The 21,582-nt window shown below is 40.3% G+C and overlaps 1 protein-coding gene across 9 annotated transcripts in view; it reads left to right on the top strand.

Annotated features, from left to right (window-relative positions):
* Positions 1 to 21,260, top strand: part of LOC138946108 (protein lingerer-like) — a 55,133-nt gene extending 33,873 nt beyond the window's left edge. For 4 of the 9 annotated variants that reach the window (XM_070317615.1, XM_070317645.1, XM_070317637.1 and 1 more), the window contains exons 18-26: positions 1,354 to 1,448; positions 2,993 to 3,055; positions 4,327 to 4,435; positions 5,010 to 5,194; positions 11,574 to 11,682; positions 14,161 to 14,274; positions 17,351 to 17,406; positions 18,505 to 18,681; positions 19,700 to 21,260. In XM_070317615.1, the coding sequence (XP_070173716.1) occupies positions 1,354 to 1,448; positions 2,993 to 3,055; positions 4,327 to 4,435; positions 5,010 to 5,194; positions 11,574 to 11,682; positions 14,161 to 14,274; positions 17,351 to 17,406; positions 18,505 to 18,681; positions 19,700 to 19,855 (1,064 nt within the window). In that variant the 3' untranslated portion in view covers positions 19,856 to 21,260. The remainder of the gene's footprint in view (positions 1 to 1,353; positions 1,449 to 2,992; positions 3,056 to 4,326; positions 4,436 to 5,009; positions 5,195 to 11,573; positions 11,683 to 14,160; positions 14,275 to 17,350; positions 17,407 to 18,504; positions 18,682 to 19,699) is intronic. The other 5 variants (XM_070317622.1, XM_070317671.1, XM_070317659.1 and 2 more) reach the window with 4 other exon arrangements.
* Positions 21,261 to 21,582: the final 322 nt, after the last annotated feature.

The raw sequence follows: 21,582 nt of genomic DNA on the forward strand, positions 1-21,582 counted from the left end.
CCCCCGTGTGCACACATGCGCACGAAAAAATCCCACGTTCACAGCGAAAGCCTCGGGGCTTGGAAAACACGAAGACACGCATGCATCATCTCTCGTCTCTGATTATCATGATCGTATTTCGATACTTTGACGAGACAAACCCAATGCTGGTGTGTCGAAGAAGACAGCTACAGCGGGCTTGTTCGAATCAAAGTATCACACCATATCTTCAGCGTATTACCAATACCTGTCCCAATATAGACCAGTTGGTCTAAGAGGACGTTAAACCCTAATAGTCAGTCAGGACATTTGACCGCTTTCAGAAATTTCAATAGGACCTCAGAATTGTTTCATTTTCAAGAATGACGCTCGCCGTGTTACCCCCTGTTTTTGACCCTAATGTAACACAGGATGCCTTTGAATAGCCAAACGTGTTCAGCTTTTGTTGACATTTGGCAGGCTTTATCTGTATTTTTCGGTGGCATAACTCAGTGCGCTTCGTCAAATTGTCTCGAACTGAAAGCAAAAGCAGACGCAAGAATAAGTCAGTTGGAGTTGTCTTCCATACTCCTAACTTTAATGTGCTGCAGACGGGTGTCACCCAAACGCAAGATCTGCATTGCACAACTTCAGTGCACCTGTACGCGAGAGTGCTTGGTCGCTTTTTGAAAATATGTATCTTGAAAGGAACATTAACGAATATCGCGCTGTCCGAAGGAATTGAGTTCTTATCGGACAATGCCAGCGCTCAGTTCAAAACGATAGGACATCTGACCGCCATGCGGCTATGTGAATCGGACATTTGAGCCTCTAAATCGGTCTATGTCCGATGTCCGACCCCTAACGACATCCCTGCCATGTAAGACTCGCTCCCAGATCTACCGCAACATTAAAAGGTTTATCTGTGCCATAAAATGTGCAGTATTTTCTTGTATTCTGTTTATTTTGACACAGTGGTTGTCATCTGTGTATACTTCACCCTTTGTCAAGAGAAGCTAGGTAGTAAGAAAGTGTGTTACGTGAATCATTGCAGTTTGTGGTGTTGGAACTAGATGGTAAATAGTTTTGAGACCAGCATTTGGCTTTGTCTTTGCCGCTAGGGTCGGTGTAACTTACAACTCTTCCTATCAGTCTGCCTTATAGTTGATGACAGATGTCCAGAACAGCGCGGTGCAGTTTCCTTGAATGAGGGAGCCGTGTTCGGTATAGAACTGACGCGCGTCAGCGGCGACAGTGCTTGAGCTAAACATTGACTGGGTACGGCTCACAGCCCGGCACACGGCACTGTAAACATTCCCCCTCCCATCACCGCTCTCACCACCATCCGCCCTACCCTTGGTCTCATAAATATAAAGTTTGATGCTCTACTTGCAGCAAAGGCACCTCCCAACCTGCCGCCAGGTGTTCCACTGGTCAACCCTCACCTGTTCATGGGTCAGCCTGCTGCTAGTGGCCTCCCTCCATACTTTGTGAGTATCTGCTTTGGTATTGCATTGTTTTATATTTGTTTGTTTGCTGTTGCTATAAATGAAGTCAACGGGCGTAGTGGCCTAGTGAATAAGACATTGGCCTCCTAATCAAAAGGTCATGAGATCAAATCCCAGCCGCGGTCGCCTGATGGGTTAAGGGTGGAGATTTTTACCGATCTGTCAGGTCAACTTATGTGCAGATCTGCTAGTGCCTTATCCCCCTTAGTGTGTTCATACAAGACCAAGTGCGCTCGAACAAGATCCTGTAATCCATGTCAGAGTTCGGTGGGTTATAGAAACCTGAAAAAATACCCAGCATGCTTCCCCCAGAATCGGTGTATGGCTGCCTGAACGGCGGAGTAAAAACGGTCATACATGTAAAAATCCACTCGTGCAAAAACATGAGTGAACGTGGGAGTTTCAGCCCATGAACAAAGAAGAGGTAGAAGCTATAAATGAATTTAGATATTTAGAGGTTAGCAGCAGACTTTGAAGTTGTATTTAATGAATTCAGACATTCCGAGATAAGTAGCAAAACTGTCAGGAAGAATCTTCCAAGTTGGTTAAAACCTCCGTTTTGTAAATTCTCTTTTTATTTAGGGTTACATCGGTGTATAGATGCTGCTAGGCACAAATGCATGGGTGAAACTAGCCTATCAATTGACGGATATCCGTCAATTGTAAAAATGTTGTGACGGAAATTCCGTCAGTCCGAAATTGTGACACAAAAAATAAAAATCCAAGATTTTATGTTTTTTTAAGGCTGATCACAGTCTCTTAGGTTTTTGACAGGCATGAAAGTGTCACATTTTTTTTTTTTAGAGCCCAGGAGAGGCCATAAAATCACCTATAAAACGTCAAAATTTGTTTTTTGGCTGGGACCCCCCAACGGGGCGCTGCCTCTGTACCCCGCCTGGGCCTGGGCGGCCCCTGGACCCCTGCCTCAGAATTTTCAGTCAATTTTTTTTTTTTTTTTAGGTTTCAATGTGCTAGACAATTGGAAACGAAGAAAAAAAATTTTGAAATGTTGCATCATTAACCCTTTCGCTGCCAATCAAAACTTGGGTATGTGCATTCCTGACTACCGGCACGGTTGGCCTAGTGGTAAGGCGTCCGCCCCGTGATCGGGAGGTCGTGGGTTCGAACCCCGGCCGGGTCATACCTAAGACTTTAAAATTGGCAATCTAGTGGCTGCTTCGCCTGGCGTCTGGCATTATGGGGTTAGTGCTAGGACTGGTTGGTCCGGTGTCAGAATAATGTGACTGGGTGAGACATGAAGCCTGTGCTGCGACTTCTGTCTTGTGTGTGGCGCACGTTATATGTCAAAGCAGCACCGCTGAACTCAATATACAGGCTAGGATCACGTCTAACAGACAAGAAGGAAGACTAAACTGAAAATACAAAAAGTAAATGTGAAACTATCTAACCCACATGTTTTGCACATTGTAATTTATTTCCCGAGCATGCCATATGTAAGTCTGAATGAAATTTTAGTTTCATTCTTTCATGGTTATTTAATGGTATAATGCTTCTTGTTATTGCAGGGAATGCAGCAACCTCTGTATGGCTATGAAGATTTGCAGATGCTGCAGCAAAGGCTGCCACTGGTGAGCTGAATTTTACTTTTCGTTTTGTCTCTTGAAGTAAAGAAAAAGCTCAGGGCCTAGCATTGTAAGCCGTGCGGCGTAATTTACGCCGAAATAACATCTCCAGTACGTGGAACTCGATTTGGTGTACGCCGAAATGCAAAACCTGTTATTCCCAAACGGTAAACCCAAACAGTCCCAGCTTTCGTTTTGTGCGCCGTTCGGTTCAATTCTCAATCGGTTTGACAGTTTGCTTGAGCACGCACTTCCTCTGGCATCGCGCGTGCATGCTTTGTGCCGGTGTTTTGTGGCTCTAGACTTGAAATAATGTCTCGAAGCGACATTGTTGAACGTGGTCAGCCATTCAGTGACAAAGAATCCAGGTATTCCTGGAAGTGGGAATGGCTGGATTTCGTTTCGAAGGCGGAAGGCAAGTCAGAAGAAGTAATGTGCCGATACGGACTATGGCTCTGAAAGGTTGCTATTTCTGGCAAAGCATACTGTCAGTTGTGCCGGAAAGAAATAGGTTATGCGAACAAGGGCTTCACTGCTATCACAGGCCACTGTGAAACGCAGATGTTGGTAAAGGCATAATTTAGTTGCTCAATCTTCTTTGGGGGGGGAGGTCATTTTAGGTAAAAAATCTCCAAAAAATCTTCAAATTCGGGGCCCCTGCCTTTGTAAGCTGAACTAACTTTTTCCAATGCTAGGCCCTGAAAGCTGGCCTTTTCATGTTTTTGTTGAGTAAACAAGATTCACTTTGACTTTTTTTCCCCCGCGTGATACCAAGTGAAACAAGTTTAATCCTGGGGATTCTTGAGACAATAATCATAGCAGTTGGTTGTCTGAACAGCATTTTTCTGTTTGAAGAAGTTGTGGTAGCTGTTGAGTTGTAGTTGAAGATACCATTGAAATGAGAGTTGTTTGTATGATTACCAGGAATAACTTCAACGATAATAATGAAACATTTCTTATAACGCTATTCACCACCAAACTCAAGTCTCAGGACATTTAAAAAATATGTTCAATTGGACATTGAAATTCAACATTACATTTACAACAACAGGCAAATACACATCACTGCTCATAATGAACAGCAAGTATAAAAACCATAGCACCAACAATAAATGAAATACAGACTTAGAAAAGAATACGAAGAAAACAAACAACCATACAAACAAACTATGGTTAAACTAATATTTAACTAATATTCCTTTGAACTAGTATTTTCCTTCTTATTGATCAAATGCAAAAAGAGACAAGTGATTGATACGCTATGCTACCATTATGAGTTACAGCAGACGGGCAACTACTATGACCTGACGGCCTACTCTGGAGTACCCTCCACCATTGCCACAGGGAGGGATCAGACAACAGGACTTGCCACTGCTCCCTTCACTGGTAAGGCACATTATCCATTTCATGCAGGGGGGGAATAATTAGGGTCAGGTGAAGATCCAGAGTAACTGAATATTGCTTGCTGCTCCTTTCCCTTCTTTTGCAAAACTGTTCATCAAGAGATTAGTAAAGAGCAGTCTGCTCTGGGGAAGTAGGAGGGAACAAAAATTTAGAAAGCAAAATTGTTCTGAGCTTTTAACGCAATAATTGAGAGGAAAGCGTGTTACAAAGATTTTCTGCTATGTTAGAATTGGTTTCTAAATTTGACCAGAAAGGAGATGTTAGAATTGGTTTCTAAATTTGACCAGAAAGGAGATATGCACCATGTTAACTCGTTGAAGTCTTTACCCAAATTTGATAATGACCAGGTTCAGTTACTCAAATTTGGTAATGACCGGGTTCAGTGGCTACCCTAAAGGGTTAACATAGCAAGGCAAAGCCTGCTGATAAGTAATTTCATCCTTTTGTGGACTACGTCGTATAGATCTATATTTGTATGGGTAATAAGTGGGCAGTATTGGTATCAGCCTGTGCCTGTGGTTTGACTCAACCTGAGTGTACCTAGTTGTGTATACAGGCGCAGGGACGGACAACAAGCAGATGAACAGAGTGGAGGCCCAGTCCCCCAGCCAGTCCAACCAGCAGCAGTCTGGCCACAATGCCCCACAGCAGCAGCTGCCCTTCAACATCCACTACGGATACTACTACCCGGGGGCCGTTTTGCCTGGAGCTGCCAGCTTTCAGTATCCTACCATGTTCCCGGTAAGGCCTCATGACACTGTACACTCAGCCACAAATAGATTTGCTGCTTTAACTTATCAGAATAACAACAGTTGAAAGCATTATATAATCGAACCTGGACTGGCGGCCATCTCTCGATAACGATTGCCTGCCCATTACAACAACCCCAAAGTATCCTTCATTTTTGACTCACATGCGAAGCAAAAGTGAGTCTATGTACTCACCCGAGCCGTCCGGAAAACTTTAACGTTGGATATTTCTTGGACACTATTCAGTCTATCAGTACCAAATTTGGCAAGATGGTGTATGATGACAAGGCCCCAAAAAACATACATAGCATCTTGACCTTGCTTCAAGGTCAAGGTCGCAGGGGCCATAAATGTTGCCTAAAAAACAGCTATTTTTTACATTTTTCCCATTTTCTCAGAAGTTTTTGAGATTGAATACCTCACCTATATATGATATATAGGGCAAAGTAAGCCCCATCTTTTGATACCAGTTTGGTTTACCTTGCTTCAAGGTCAAGGTCACAGGAGCTCTTCAAAGTTGGATTGTATACATATTTTGAAGTGACCTTGACCCTGAACTATGGAAGATAACTGTTTCAAACTTAAAAATTATGTGGGGCACATGTTATGCTTTCATCATGAGACACATTTGGTCACATATGATCAAGGTCAAGGTCACTTTGACCCTTATGAAATGTGACCAAAATAAGGTAGTGAACCACTAAAAGTGACCATATCTCATGGTAGAAAGAGCCAATAAGCACCATTGTACTTCCTATGTCTTGAATTAACAGCTTTGTGTTGCATGACCTTGGATGACCTTGACCTTGGGTCAAGGTCACATGTATTTTGGTAGGAAAAATGTGTAAAGCATGTGAGTCATATGGGCTTTGCCCTTCTTGTTTATTACATTTAGTCAAGTTTTGACGAAATGTTTTAACATAGAGGGGGAATCGAGACGAGAGTCGTGGTGTATGTGTGTGTGTGTGTGTGTCTGTCTGTCTGTCTGTCTGTGCGTGTGTGTGTGTAGAGCGATTCAGACTAAACTACTGGATCGATCTTAATAAAATTTGACATGAGAGTTCCTGGGAATGATATCCCCGGACGTTTTTTTCTTTTTTTCGATAAATACCTTTGATGACGTCATATCCGGCTTTTTGTAAAAGTTGAGGCGGCACTGTCACACCCTCATTTTTCAATCAAATTGATTGAAATTTTGGCAAAGCAATCTTCGACGAAGGCCGGACTTTGGTATTGCATTTCAGCTTGGTGGTTTAAAAACTAATGAATGAGTTTGGTCATTAAAAATCGGAAACTTGTCATTAAACATTTTTTTTATTAAACGATCCAAAAATAATTTCATCTTATTTTTCGTCATTTTCTGATTCTAAAAACATATACATATGTCATATTTGGATTACAAACAAGCTCTGAAAATTAAAAATATGAAAATTATGATTAAAATAAATTTTCCGAAATCGATTTAAAAACAATTTCATCTTATTCCTTGTCGGTCCCTGATTCCAAAAACATATAGATATGATATGTTTGGATTAAAAACAAACTCAGTAAGCTAAAAAGAATAGATATACAGAAAAGCGTGTTATCCTGCTCAGCGCGACCACTACCGCACTATTCTGCGACAAAACTACGAGTATGTGTTCTTGGTGAAAAAAGCAGTGCGTTCAGTTTCATTCTGTGAGTTCGACAGCTTGACTAAATGTTGTTATTTCGCCTTACGCGACTTGTTTCTTCTCCTGTATAATTCACCTTGCCAAAGCGACCCCCTCTCTGTTATGACCACGTTTGATCGCTAAATCCTTTGTTCAGAGAAGAATTCTTTCCTGTTCAAGTACAAATCAGGATTTAATTTTTGACGCAGGGTTTAGATGTTGGAATGATGTTTAAGTACTTTCGTTCTTCTGAACCACCTGAAAGACATCTCACTTCTCTGACCAACATTGTCACTTGAAATGGCTTGCCGATTATTCACTTTCTCTGTAACACAAAAAATTAAAAAAAATATCAATAAAGAGCAGCCTTCTCTCGGCAAGAATATTATTTTGAGGATAAAAGGGTAAAAACGTGAACATTGTTCAGAACAGCCATTGTGAGGAAAGCTTGTTGGTCAATTCTGTTCACTCAGGCAGAAATAGATATGCTGTTACTGTTAAATGATTTTGTATTATAGGTGTGCTTTCTGAAAGGTAAATCCTTTGCACAGAGAAGAATATCTTTCCAGTTCAAGTTCAAATCAGAATTTAATCTTTGATGCAGGGTTTAGATATTGGCACGTTGGAATGATGTTAAAGTACTTTCGTTCTTCTGAACCACCTGAAAGACATCTCACTTCTCTGACCAACATTGTCACTTGAAATGGCTTGCCAATTATTCACTTCTCCTGTGACACCAAAATGAAAAGATCAATAAAGAGCAGCCTTCTCTGGGGAAGGAAAAAGCGTAAAAATTATTCAGAACTGTAACACAGCCATTGTGAGGAAAGCTTGTTGGTCAATTTTGTTCACTCAGCCAGAAATAGATATGCTACTAAATGTTTTTGAATTATTGGTGTGCTTTCTGAAAGGTATATCCTTTCCGCAGAGAGGAATTCTTTCCTATTCAAGTTCAAATCAGGATTTACTCTTTGACGCATAGGTTTAGATATTGGCGTGTTGGAATGATGTTTAAGTACTTTCGTTCTTCTGAACCACTTGAAAGACATCTCACTTCTCTGACCAACACTGTCACTTGAAATGGCTTGCTGATAATTAACGTCTTTTGTCTCACCAAAATAAAAATATCAATAAAGAGCAGCCTTCTCTGGTGTAGAGTATTTTGAAGGGAAGGGTAATAGCGTGAAAAATATTCAGAACTGACAGCCATTGTGAGGAAAGCTTGCTGTTCAATTCAGTTCAGTTAGCCACAAATAGATATGCTGCTAAATGTTTTCGAAATATAGGTGTGCTTTCTGAAAGGTAAATCCTTTGCGCAGAGAAGAATATCTTTCCAGTTCAAGATCAAATCAGAATTTAATCTTTGACGCAGGGTTTAGATATTGGCACGTTGGAATGATGGTTAAGTACTTTCGTTCTTCTGAACCACCTGAAAGACATCTCACTTGAAATGGCTTGCCGATTATTCACTTCTCCTGTGACACCAAAATGAAAAGATCAATGAAGAGCAGCCTTCTCTGGGGTAGGGTATTTTGAAGAGAAAGGGTTAAACAGACCAGGGAACCCATACGATTTCGCCGTACTTTGTACGCCTTTTTGTCTAAAAGTCGGTACGGTCGGTTAAAAAAATTATGACAAGAAAAATTCCTAGACTATTTTTCTTCAGAAGCGCATCCCTGTCATTCCTGTCTATTTATTGGGGCACTGTTTATTTTAATGATTAAAAATGACTGTAAAACTCAGCATTTGATCAATGATTACAGATTTTGTCATTAAACATTGAAAGAAGCATTTGTTTTAAATGTATTGGTAAACTTAATTAACAGTGCAACAGACGCGTGCGAAGTATGTTTGAATAGTCATTCAGACCTGGGAACCCATACGATTTCGCCGTATTTTGTACACATGATTGTCGAGAATACGCTCAGTACGGTCAGTGGGAAAAAAATACGACGAGAAAAATTCCTAGACTACTTTTCTTCACAAGCCCATCCTGAAGCCGATCCAGTATTTCGGCACATGATTACGTCACTATATTAGCCGCCGTCAAAAAAAATATAATCAGATCGTGTCAATCAATCAAAACAACCAGGCAAACGAAAGTACGGTATTTGGCGAAATCGGCTCCGAGAATAAACTACTGAGACAAAGAAGAAAAGTGAGAAAGTTTGAAGAAAAATATCACACACACACACAATTTGTAACCACAGCCCGGAATAAGCTTTTTGGGATGATTTACGACTTTTGCGCACATTTCGAGCAGACGAAAACACAACATGGCGGCTCTCGCTCCTCCAACTATCGCGAGACACAAAAAAACGAAATCTCGTGCGCGCAAGATCTTGATACATCCGGTGTTTCTCTGTACGCTTGTCACGACAACTTGTTGACAAACGAAAATTTGCGAAAGAAAGAGAATAGCGCTCAGTCTTTAGTAGAGAGCTAATAAAGTACCGGTAATCGCTAATCGAGCGAAATGAAAATCCGCGGCGACTTCCATTAGGTGAATGTTATTCAAGTTTACGTAACGTTTTAGCCGCATCTTTTTATAAGCCGCAATGCGATTTTTGAGTCACTTGAGAAAAAGTGACTCTATGTAATCGGTCAGTGTTAGTCTGTCCGGCCAGCCGGCCGGCCGGCCGGCCGTCCGTAGACACCACCTTAACGTTGGACTTTTCTCGGAAACTATCAAAGCGATCGGGCTCATATTTTGTTTAGTCGTGACCTCCAATGACCTCTACACTTTAACAATGGTTTCGTTGACCTTTGACCTTTTTCAAGGTCACAGGTCAGCGTCAAAGGAAAAATTAGACATTTTATATCTTTGACAAAGTTCATCGGATGTGATTGAAACTTTGTAGGATTATTCTTTACATCAAAGTATTTACATCTGTAGCCTTTTACGAACGTTATCAGAAAAACAAGGGAGATAACTAGCCTTTTCTGTTCGGCAACACACAACTTAACGTTGGGCTTTTCTCGGAAACTATAAAAGTGACCGGGCTCAAATTTTATGTGAACGTGACTCATTGTGTTGTGAATAGCAATTTCTTCCTGTCCATCTGATGCCTCATATAATATTCAGAACTGCGAAAGTGACTCGATCGAGCGTTTGCTCTTCTTGTTTTTTTAATGTCGCGGCTTGTAGTCCGTCAAATACGGTACAGTTTTTGTCAGTAAAAATTGAAAAAAGCATTTGTTTTAAATGTATAGGTAAACTTAATTAACGGTGTGACGGACGCGCATGAGGCATGTTTTAATCATGGATGTGCAAACGCTGTGTGGAGTACGCTCATTTTTTTGAAAATACACCAAGTTTGTTTGAGAATACTCAGAGTGCAAAACAGGGGTTCCCAGGTCTGGTCATTGTTCAAATGTGTGGAGTACACTCATTCGATGAAAATACGCCAAGTTTGTTTGAAAATACTCCCAAGTACAAATCAGGGGTTCCCGGGTTTGGTAAAAGCAGGAGAATTGTTCAGAACTGTAACACAGCCATTGCGAGGAAAGCTTGGTGGTCAATTCTGTTCACTCAGCCAGAAATAGATATATGCTGCTAAATGTTTTTAAATTATAGGTCTGCTTTCTGAAAGGCATATCTTTTGCGCAGAGAGGAATTCTTTCCTGTTTAAGTACAAATCAGGATTTAATCTTTGACGCAGGGTTTAGATATTGGCGCGTTGGAATGATGTTTAAGTACTTTCGTTCTTCTGAACCACCTGAAAGACATCTTACTTCTCTGACCAACATTGTCACTTGAAATGGCTTGCCAATAAGTCACTTCTCCTGTGACACCAAAATGAAAAGATCAATGAAGAGCAGCCTTCTCTGGGGAAGGGTATTTTGAAGGGAAAGGAAAAAGCGTGAAATTTTGTCAGAACTGTAACACAGCCATTATAAGGAAAGCTTTGATTGGTTTAGATATTGGCGTGTTGGAATGATGTTTTAGTACTTTCGTTCTTCTGAACCACTTGAAAGACATCTCACTTCTCTGACCAACATTCTGTTCACTCAGCCAGAAATAGATGTACTGCTAAATGCTTTTGAATTATAGGTGTGCTTTCTGAAAGGTAAATCCTTTGCGCAGAGAGAAATTCTTTCCTGTTCAAGTTCAAGTGAGGATTTTGTCTGTGACACAGAGCCTTGGCAAAGCTGTCAACTGTCACGCGTTCAGCTGAGTTGCAGCAGAATTTGCTACTCTGTCACGCCAAGCCCAAAATCGCTATGCTCGAAACAAACAACTACAAGCATGCAACAGTGTCCCTCTTTGAAAGTTATTAAAATTGTGTGATTTTCAAATGGTATAAATGCAGATGTGGGGTTGAGTTTTAGATAATGCTACACTTGAACACCGCTTGCCACACTTCAAAATTCCAAATTGTTACACTTGATGCCTCATGGGGGCTTGGAAGCTCTGCCTTAGATATTGGCATGTTGGAATGATGTTTAAGTACTTTCGTTCTTCTGAATTGCTTGAAAGACATCTCACTTCTCTGACCAACATTGTCACTTCTTGCTGTTTGATGTCAGTTTCTTTGGTAGACATTGTTTCAGACAAAACGTGGCTTGTGACGTTTTTGGAAATGAAGTTTACAATGTTTTTTTGAAAGTGAAACACTTGTTTGTTAATGTGTTTTTGCAGGGTTGAAAGTTCCTGGTTTTAAGATGACGAGGGTATTGATTACTAGCCAATAAATGACTAATTTCTTTGACTTTCAGATGCCCCCTGTGACGAACGCTGCTGCTGCTGCTGCTCATGTGCCAGGCACCACCACTGCTGCACAGCTCCCCAAGACGTACGGCTCGCACCAGGGATTCCCCTCCAAAGGTCAGTTATTGCAGCGCTTGTGCTGCTTTTGAAGTTTCTTTTAGACGCTAGAGGGTTGGGGTAAGTTTTCAACATTCCCCACAAGGCTGACCAGCTTTGTTTGAGATTTGTGTGTGGCGTTGGAGCAGTGGTCCTGAAAGTTGGTCAGGATGTTTCTAAGCTGTGTTGCTTTCAACAGAGGTAAGGTAGTTTTGGTGCAGTTGCAGGTGAGGCGCTGAACTGTTGTAGGTGATCTCATCCCCAGCTGAATTTGTGGAGATGATTTCGCTAGTTTTAGTGAGGATTTTTGCTAGTCCTGGTAGGCTAGAGATTTCAAGAATGCAGCATGCATGCCTGGTAGGCTATGCACTCCTAATGCAGATGAAGCAGAGTTAGGTATGGTTTGGTCAGCTAGGGTAAAGCAATGTACAGCACATTCATACCTGAACAGAACAAAGATGGTACTGGTCTTTGAATGCAAAAGCACTTTTATGATGAATTGAAACTGTCACTTAAGCTCTGCGTTTTTCTGCGTTTTTAAGGTCATTTTTCCTTAGCATTTAAAAAAAAAAAATCTGCAAATTCAGAGGCAATTGCTGAACGTAAAACTTTCTTTTTTCATAATGAGTTATTCAGCTGCATTTTGTGTTGGCAATGCCTTGGGAAGCTTTTATTGTTTTTGCTCTTCATTTTTTCCTCTCTTGCTACCACAATAGTTAGGGGTTTGAATTGAATTGTCAAGGCTTTTCTTTTGTTTGAAGTATTTTCTCTTTTTTAAATGAATTTTTTTTAATGTTTTTTACCAACATCACATTCCTTGTTTGTCGTATTGAAAAAGTGCACTATATCCTGTGTAAGAACACTGCAGATATTTGGATTGAGGGTTCTTCTCTGAAATTGATTGCTGACGTTGTGTACTCATCAAATTCCACTTTGCCCCACTTTCTGGACATCTTTTGCAGTGTGTTTTTGTGTTTATTATGGCCACATTGAAATTGCGACTAACATTTGCACAACTCACTGTCCTGTTTTTCTGCCTTACCTTGACTTTTTGTGTGTTCTTGTAGCCCGTATCGTGAGTGGACTTGCTAAAAAAGGTATTATGTGGCTGTATAGGTTTCGCGTTTAGCGTGTGGGGGGACAAAAGTACTTTTGTGTGGAAATGTATACTTGCAAACATTTTTCCTGCAAATAGCAGTTCAGGGCGCAATTTTTTCAATACTTTTAGATTCTCTGTACCAATCAAGAGTTTCAAATATATTTCCAGTAATATTAAGGGGAGGTGGGCCAGTGCAAAATGGACAAATTGATCAAAACCCTTTTATTAATTTGTTTGCAGATAATGGTCTCACACCATACCTAAAATGCATGTGTGTCTGTGTTTTTGTCTAAAGTGTCATATTTATGTGTCAATAAAGACAATATTTGAATAGTTTATCTTCAACGTCGTTTTTCTCATGTCAGCCATTTTTGCGACTGTTGCATCTGTGGTGTTGCGATTTCTCTGGCTGTAATTTAGCTAGAGCAATAACTATTTGTGCAGTTTGTGCAGAATATCACATTCTGGGGGATTACGAAAGGATTTTGTTGCCATTGTATTACATGTACAGTCATAACCAGGTTATTTCAAACAAAATGTTTGCAGGGGTTAACCCTAAAGTTTGACGGTTGTAACAAAGAAATGTCCCTAACTCCAAATATAAATATAATAATCAAAATCTGCTTCGTAATCCCCTAGAGCATACCCAGAAAGATAAAATATAACAATAATTAGGAGTGTGACAATCATATCTGCTGAAATATTATTTTCCCCCTGTACTCCAGTTTTGTCTGTTTTTGACTGTTTTTGTCGCGTAAAACAAAAACCAGCAACCCAAAATACAAAAAGTGACTATCATTTATCATTGTTTATTCATTACTTTCATAGAATAACATTAAAAAAACAACAACATTCAAATTAAAAAAAAACATAGTGCACTGGCCCACCTGCCCTTTAGTGACATGTTATTAACCTAATCATTCAGTATACTATCAATAGAATCTGGCTTATGGGCCTTACATGGCATGTTAAATAACATTTTGTGAAGAGATTTTAAAATTTAAGGATGATGTAAAAACATTTAATTTTTACCATGATGAATCCCAATAATTTTCTTTGGTATATGAATGTTATTTGGTATTGATTGAAGGGTTGGTCGACTAGCCAAGTTTACTTGCTAGCTGGTATCAACTTGTTAGGAAGATGAGTAGAAAAAAGTGAGAAAAAAAGGAATTTTGAACAACTGAATCTTGAAGATGGTTGTATGTGTGCTAGGATACTTGCCTGTTTTGTGTTTTTAGTTGATGAGGTCCAATCATAATAGGAGAATAGTTTGTGTACATGTGATGAAAACATGTATTTGAAGGTGACTTGTATGGAAAGTAAATGTTACGTGTGCGCACCACGGGGACATGAAATGGGTGTTGGAGGGTGATGTGAGAGTGTGTGTGGCTGTTCAGGGGGCTATGATGAGGTCAGCGGCGGTCAAGACCTCACCAAAGTGGCGTACGCTGGCGTCCAGCAACAAGCTAAGGTGGCGGCTGCTGCCGCAGTGGCGTCACGTATGTCCACTCGTTAGTTTCAACTTTTCTCACTAACTCAGTGTTGAGCGTTGTCACGCTTTCGCTGGTGTCGTATTGATGTTGCGTCTGTTGGTTTTTGGTCGTCTTTTCATTTCAGTTGAAGAGTTGTTGTACTATTGGCAGTGTTTTTTCTTTGCTGTTGTATGTAGTGCGTGTGGTTATAATATGCTGTTGTTTGCTGTACCCTGTATTGCTTTCGGCATGGTTTCTTTGACACTTTGAGCATGGGTGGTTGAAGATTGAACTCTTCTTTTCTTCTTTGTCTTGGTTCACTTTAAGTGTAGTCTGGATCTCGATCTTGATCTCTTTTGATGTCCAAAGAGATACTGTTCTTGATCTTGATCTCTTTTGATGTCCGAAGAGAAATTTTTCTGCAGACAGAATTGGACTGAGTAAGACTCAGTAACTGTTGCATTGCCTTCAAAGATTTTATGCCAGAGATCACACGACAGTAAACTTTGCACTGCTGAAATATAAATATACTTCCCAGTGTGCTCTGATGTTGTTCTGCGTCGGCATGCTTTGTTTTTCGTTGGAAATGTACATGTACTTGTTTTCTGAGGTGTGTATGTAATTAGTTTTGCATGAAACTAAGAGTTCAGTGTTCATTTGAAGCCTTTGGTTTATTCTTTGGAATGAACATGTATTTTTACCAGTAACATTACTGTCATTAACAAAGCATCTTGGGACAATTTGTCTTCACTATGATTATGATTATTTGATAAACAATGAAAAAGAGGTATTTACCCTAATGGGGATAGTCTTTTTGTTAGTTGCCATTTTGAGTATACAATGGGATAATACTACTTTTGCTTTTACCGTGTTTGTCAACTCGTGAGACAACCATCCGTTTTTGGCTCACGTACGTGTAGCCTATGCGATCGTAACTTTGTCTGTCTGTGTGTTTGTGCGTGCGTGTGTTTGTGCGTGTGTATGTCTGTGGTAGAAACTTTAACATTTCGTCATTTGAAGACGTCACATTATGGCGTAAGAGGGTTAGACGTCACGCGAAGGAATTACTGAAAGTCTCGGTCATTATTATTTTGAGCGGGCCGAGACTAGTTGGCAGTCGTGTCTGTAAGTAGGCTACATGCAGACAGACAGATCTAGATCTAGTGTCTCGCTTTCTTGCACAGTGTCACCTATGCTTACTGTGTGTGTGTGTATGTGTGACGGAGTGATTGAGTTTGTGTTACTGTTTGTCGATTTCTTACGTGAGCCTTGAAGGCTTCGCCTCTTGTTTCTTTAGATGATTGTGCTTGATAGTTTCTTGTCACATCCATCCCACCCGTAGTTTCTCCCCCAAACTCTTAAATCGGTGCTTTATTCTAGTGTTGCACACATAAACTGATAAAGATTGCAAACCTTCCAGTTTATAGTTATATATATGGTAGAAAAATATCACCGTGCTTTCCGTTGGGCAAAAAGCTCAAAACCGACAGAGATTTCACAGTGCTTTACTCATGGTGAATATAGTGTGAGAAACGATGTGGATGTTGTTTTTTGATCGAGTCGGTAATGTACAGGTTAGAGTCTGAACTGTCCCTGTGCACATAATATGTTTAAACATGAAAGCATGTGTCATGGCGGTGTCATACATGGTTAAGCATGTGTCGTAATCATTGTTGTTGGATGTTGTGATTAGGCGCATGACACATGATTTACAGCTTCTTGTGGGCAGAGTCTTGTGACTTTGCCAGCAAAGAATTCTGATAGCAGTGTCTGATCTGTACATTTTGTACTGTTAGCTATGCACATGTTGAAACCTTGGTTTTGTTGACATTTTTTTTTAATTTGTGTGTGTGGTTTTGTTTGGTAGATGTGTTTGTAGCTGTTTAAGTACTCATTGTTTTAAGTGTTCGAATAGCTTTATGTGTTGCGGAAGTTAGATGCATCATTGTACATGACGATTTTAAAAAGATGTTTTGTGTTGTGTATATAGGTTTATTTATTAACTCTTGACGATTGAGGATGACGTAGGTCCTGGGGATGCTCAGGACATGATAGAATATCACAGTTATTTGTTACAAACGTATTGATGTTCCTGTTTACAGCAGTGAGAAGGAGGAATGGCTGTGTAACTGTTAGTGCATAGAATGTCTTATTTTTCTGGGGTGTTGTTTTTCTCCCTTACTTGAAAATTAGGTATTGATTTAAAAGAGAAATGAAACAAGTTCCTTTGTACTGGAAACTTGCATTCTCCCAGTAAGGTCATATATTGTACTACGTTGCAAGCCCCTGGAGCAATTTTTTTATTAGTGCTTTTGTGAACAAGAAACAATTAACAAGTGGCTCTATCCCATTCCCATCCCCCCCCCCCCCCCCTTTCCCCCGTCGCGATATAACCTTGAACGGTTGTGAAAACGACGTTAAACACCAAATAAAGAAAACCGGCACGGTTGGCCTAGTGGTAAGGCGTCCGCCTCGTGATCAGGAGGTCGTGGGTTCGAACCCCGGCCGGGTCATACCTAAGACTTTAAAATTGGCAATCTAGTGGCTGCTCCGCCTGGCGTCTGGCATTATGTATGGGGTGAGTGCTAGGACTGGTTGGTCCGGTGTCAGAATAATGTGACTGGGTGAGACATGAAGCCTGTGCTGCGACTTCTGTCTTGTGTGTGGCGCACGTTATATGTCAAAGCAGCACCGCCCTGCTATGGCCCTTCGTGGTCGGCTGGGCGTTAAAGCAAACAAACAAACAAACCAAATAAAGAAAGAAAGAATGAAACAAGTTATAATGATTTGGAGTTCTATGAGTTAAGTGTGATGCGTGTATGGTCGGTGAAAAACTTAATATATCTTCGTTCATCGTATGTGGTTTGGTGTAATATGAAACACATTTGACATTCCATTGTCTAAGACTGGGAGTGTTCTTCCCAGCATTGTGCAGCCTAATAAAACTGGACAAATTATGCATTGGGAAGTAGAAGTTACTCTGAGACACAAGAAAAGACAAGTTACCAATCGTTTGCGCAAAAAAGGATTGCGAACTCATAGTTTGTTGCTCATGTTGTGAAATTTATGAAATAGTGAAGATTCTTGTTTAAACGAGTTTTATTTTGTTTTACAGGTACCGGGAGCACTGCTGACATGAACGCTGGAGCCTACACCAAGTCTCACACACAGGTAATTTGACGTGCAATGTTCATCTCTGTGGGTTTTTTTTTATAGTGTTTTTAAAAAAAATATGGGAGAAAAATCATTTGTACGATGGAAAGATTTTCACAGTGCTTTCCGTTGAAATGGGGCTTGCATATTTCAGTACACAGTATTGTACATCTTCGGAATGTTAAGAGGTATCTGCTCATGGTGAGAAGATCAAGGAATATTCATACATCATGCCAGGAATTTAAATAGCACAAAGTATACTTAGCGCACAGAAAATTAATCCCTGAAATTACCAATGTAATAAAATATGTAGTCAGTTTAAGATCTGATGAAGAGGCTTTTTCAATTTTTGTTGAAAAGGTTTGAATCAAAAGCTTCATGCAGATGCATGAAAGCTGTACTTGTGCATATAATAAGACTAATAATGACAGCTTATATGCTCTCCGCGCTTAACATATCAAATACATATCCATTTCTCTGGAGAGAAAAAATTATACGCTCCGGCATCCTTTTGCTCAACTATTTGTAGGTAATCGATGTGAATAGAAAGTACTGCACCACCAATTTGATGTGGCGAATAATGTTCCATTAGTTTTCCTGGTTAAGAGTTATGATACCTCTGAATATTTGCATGAAGTTTGAAGTTTGAACACTCATTGCGAACTGAATGTGACTATTGCATTCTACTGAACGCTGTGAGGACACAACTTCTGTTCAACAGACTGACCAACAGTAGAAGGGTGGATATGTCGCTTATCCACTGAGATGATATTGCAAGCCTTCGTCTTTCTTTTGAGAACATACAAAATGGAGAGTTAGCTTCCAAGGCGAACACACAATTTCTGTCATTGTTGATTCTCTCTGGAGACATCACTGCTTTCTTGTTGAATAATCTTTCTGTTTAGTATTCAGGCACTCGAAAATGACAGTGTTTTAGTTTGCGCTTAAATATTCTTAAGACTTAATTTGATGCAACCCCTAATTTAACCCTTCAAATAGTTTCTCATTGTAAAATTCTACGTGCTGTAAAGGAAGCGCTATATATTATAAATGTACTCTTTATTATTATTCTGGTTGTTACGTGAGATTAATTTGTTTCGCCTTCTCTTTCCGCAGGGATTTGACAAGCAAGGGTTCCCTGGAGGCACTCCTCCGCCCTTCAACCTGCCGATGGCCAACGCATCGCAGGCTGGGCAGCTTGCAGCTCCTGCCGCACCGTACGGAGCTCCGTTCCTGCCCATGATGCCCCCTCAGGCCCACAACCAGACCATCCTGCACCACGCTCTGCAGCAGGTATGCTCACCCACACATTGCTGTCCTTATCTTGTCACCCTTGTACAGTGGAACCCCTCTTGTGAGACCCTATCCTCTCTACATTGCGCTCCATAAAACCACAATTAGACTTCTCTTACTAAGGTAAGCTCGTCATCGTTTTGTCATTTTAAGACCCCCATTCAAGACCTTGATTTTTCAGTTTATCTGTTCATCAGTTCATTAACCTCCATTTTAAGACTTTCCTTTATTTTCTTCGATATTTTTAATTCTTAAAAGGGGAGTTCCACTGTACTTGCCCCTCCCCCAACTCCTCATGCCTACATGTAAGCAGTAGCAGGTTGGGTTTTGGGGAATGAGATAAGATATATAGGATTTGCAGTGTGTGTGTGTGTGTACGTGCGTGCGTACATGCGTGTGCTTCCAAGGTTGTAGGTTTCATACCTGTCAAGCTCTTGAGGACTCTTACCATAAGATTTTGCTCAAAAAAACATAATTAAGCACAAACAATCATAAGAAACACGCACGAGTGCAAAAGTCATCACGTTAAAGACCAAAAAACAAAACACACACACAAAACCCAAGCAATCAGTCATTTGATTTCATACCAGAAAAACACATGTTTGTCAATACCAATCTGCACTTTATTGTCAAAAAACAAGAAAGGTAGGTGGTTGGAACGTTTGTTATTGACAAAACAATACATTCACAGATATTTCGACCCAACGGTCTTTTAAGTGAACAGACAAACAAATATTCACACAAAACTTATCTTGATAGTTCTATCAGTTTACGTCCACTCGTCAGGAAGCCAAGCGAATGAATCATTCATTCATGAAATTCGGTCTGTAGCCTTCCTTTGAACTTTATAGTGGAACCTTCGAGTAAAGATGATTCTTTTCAGAGTTTCCTGATGATAACGTCTGTAACTTTGCCTACATTTTTCGACCACCTTCCCTTAATTTTCTCAGATTTTAGTGGGTTTCAAAAAAGGCATTTTGCTGCTCATGAACACTTGAAACTAAACACATAAATGTAGGCTATGTATATGTGCAGGACTCAGGCGCCGGATCGGGGCGCGGCCTCCAGCAGGCAGCCAATCAGGGCAAGTCCGGGACCGCTAAGCCCTATGGCAGCAACTGGGGCTACTAGCCCTACCAGCGGCGACAGGCAACACATGCTTCATCTGTTTTAACGTCAAGGACTCTTCAGTCTCACACAAGACGGGCAGATGGGAGAAGAGAGTTGAGGCAACCAAATGCCTCGCTCTTCCCTGGCATTGAAACGGTTGCTGTGGATTTTGGCATGATCATTTTTTCCAGCTGTCCGGAGGGGCAGCTGCGTCACGTCACGCCGACAAAACAAAAAGCCTAGTCCTTGGGGCTAACACTGGCATGTGTATGTATCAAAGTCCGTGTTTTTTGCGCTAGTTTCCCTCTCTTACTGTCTTTTTTTTCTCCTTCTAAACCATCTTTAGGCATTTTTGTTCCATCAGCTCGCACAAGTAAACTCTTTATCTTTTGAGTCTGTATTATCATCATCACTTGATACTTTTGCTTTTACGTTATCTTTGTGAGTGTGATCTTCATCCTTGGTCATTCAAGAGCCTCCCACTTCAAACCTTTAGCTGGTTTTGTGTACATAGCCGTTTTGAGATAATTATCACGTTGAACACATTGGTTTTGAGTGTATAGATTTTGGTCAGAAGTGCTTATGATGTTTTTAACTTTTTATTTTTTTTCTCATCATCATCATTGTTGCTGCTCCATGGTGGGTTGTCATTACAAACGCTTCACACATGGGAGTTGATCCGAAATCTGCTGTACAAATTTAAAGAAATGGATATCACAGATGCTATATTAATGTAGACTCGCCAATGTTTTTCCTTGTGTGTTGTTGTCTAAATATCTCCCCCATTTCCAGGTTCACAAAGAAAGCATGTTAGAATTCGTACAATAAGTTTACGGTGCCTTACCGACACAATATTAGCCAAGTCCGCCATGGTAGCTGGCCGAAGGAGTGTGGTCCATTTATACCGCCGTTTTTGAGCGGGTATCGGAGGGATTCACAAACCTTCTGAGCTTGAAAGAAATGACGCTCAGTGCTCTGCATTAACTTCGGGGTCCAATGAGAAATATAAGAAAATCGCATGTACATTAGATTTTATACGCAGAAGATCTGTTGGATTTCTTTGTAAATGACAATCATATTCCTTCGTGCCAGCTCAACAAGGGGGGCAGTGTTCTGTTTGTGTGGGTGAGATTTAAAGTTGATGATTGACCATCAGAAAGCTAATGAAGACCTTTCACACACTGAATATTATTATTATTACTATGACGCTCAGTTTTTCAAATTACTGCTATTCGAGTACGACATTTCCTAACATTCTCTTGGTGTGTGTGTATGTGAAGTCAGCATTTCTTGTGTTAGAATATCTGTTGATTGGCAGTTTTTAGCATTTCTATCCTATAATTGTATACTGTATAATGTACTAATTTTTGTTTCCTTTTTTTCTTTCTTGTGTTGGAAAAAAAGTGTTTGCTTTTTAAGAAAAAATTGTGATGTAAAAAAACTTGGAAAAAAAGAAAAAAGAAAAGAAAGTTGTTCTTGTCTGTGAACGAATGCTGTCTTTTGGGCATCTACTTTTGATGTGCGTTTGAGTGAGCGTAGTTTAGAAAGTGTGAATAAGATTTTCTCAGAGTTTTGGAGGTCTTAAAAAGGGGGTTCCAATGTACATGCCAATATTTCTGGAAGAATGTGGAGAATACATGCCAATATTTCTGGGAGAATGTGGAGAGCACATGCCAACATTTCTGGAAGAATGTGGAGAATACATGCCAATATTTCTGGGAGAATCTGGAGAATACATGCCAATATTTCTGGGATAATACGGAGAATACATGCCAATATTTCTGGGAGAAT

Source organism: Littorina saxatilis, linkage group LG1, assembly GCF_037325665.1.
Source record: "Littorina saxatilis isolate snail1 linkage group LG1, US_GU_Lsax_2.0, whole genome shotgun sequence".
Classification (NCBI taxonomy): Eukaryota; Metazoa; Mollusca; class Gastropoda; order Littorinimorpha; family Littorinidae; genus Littorina; species Littorina saxatilis.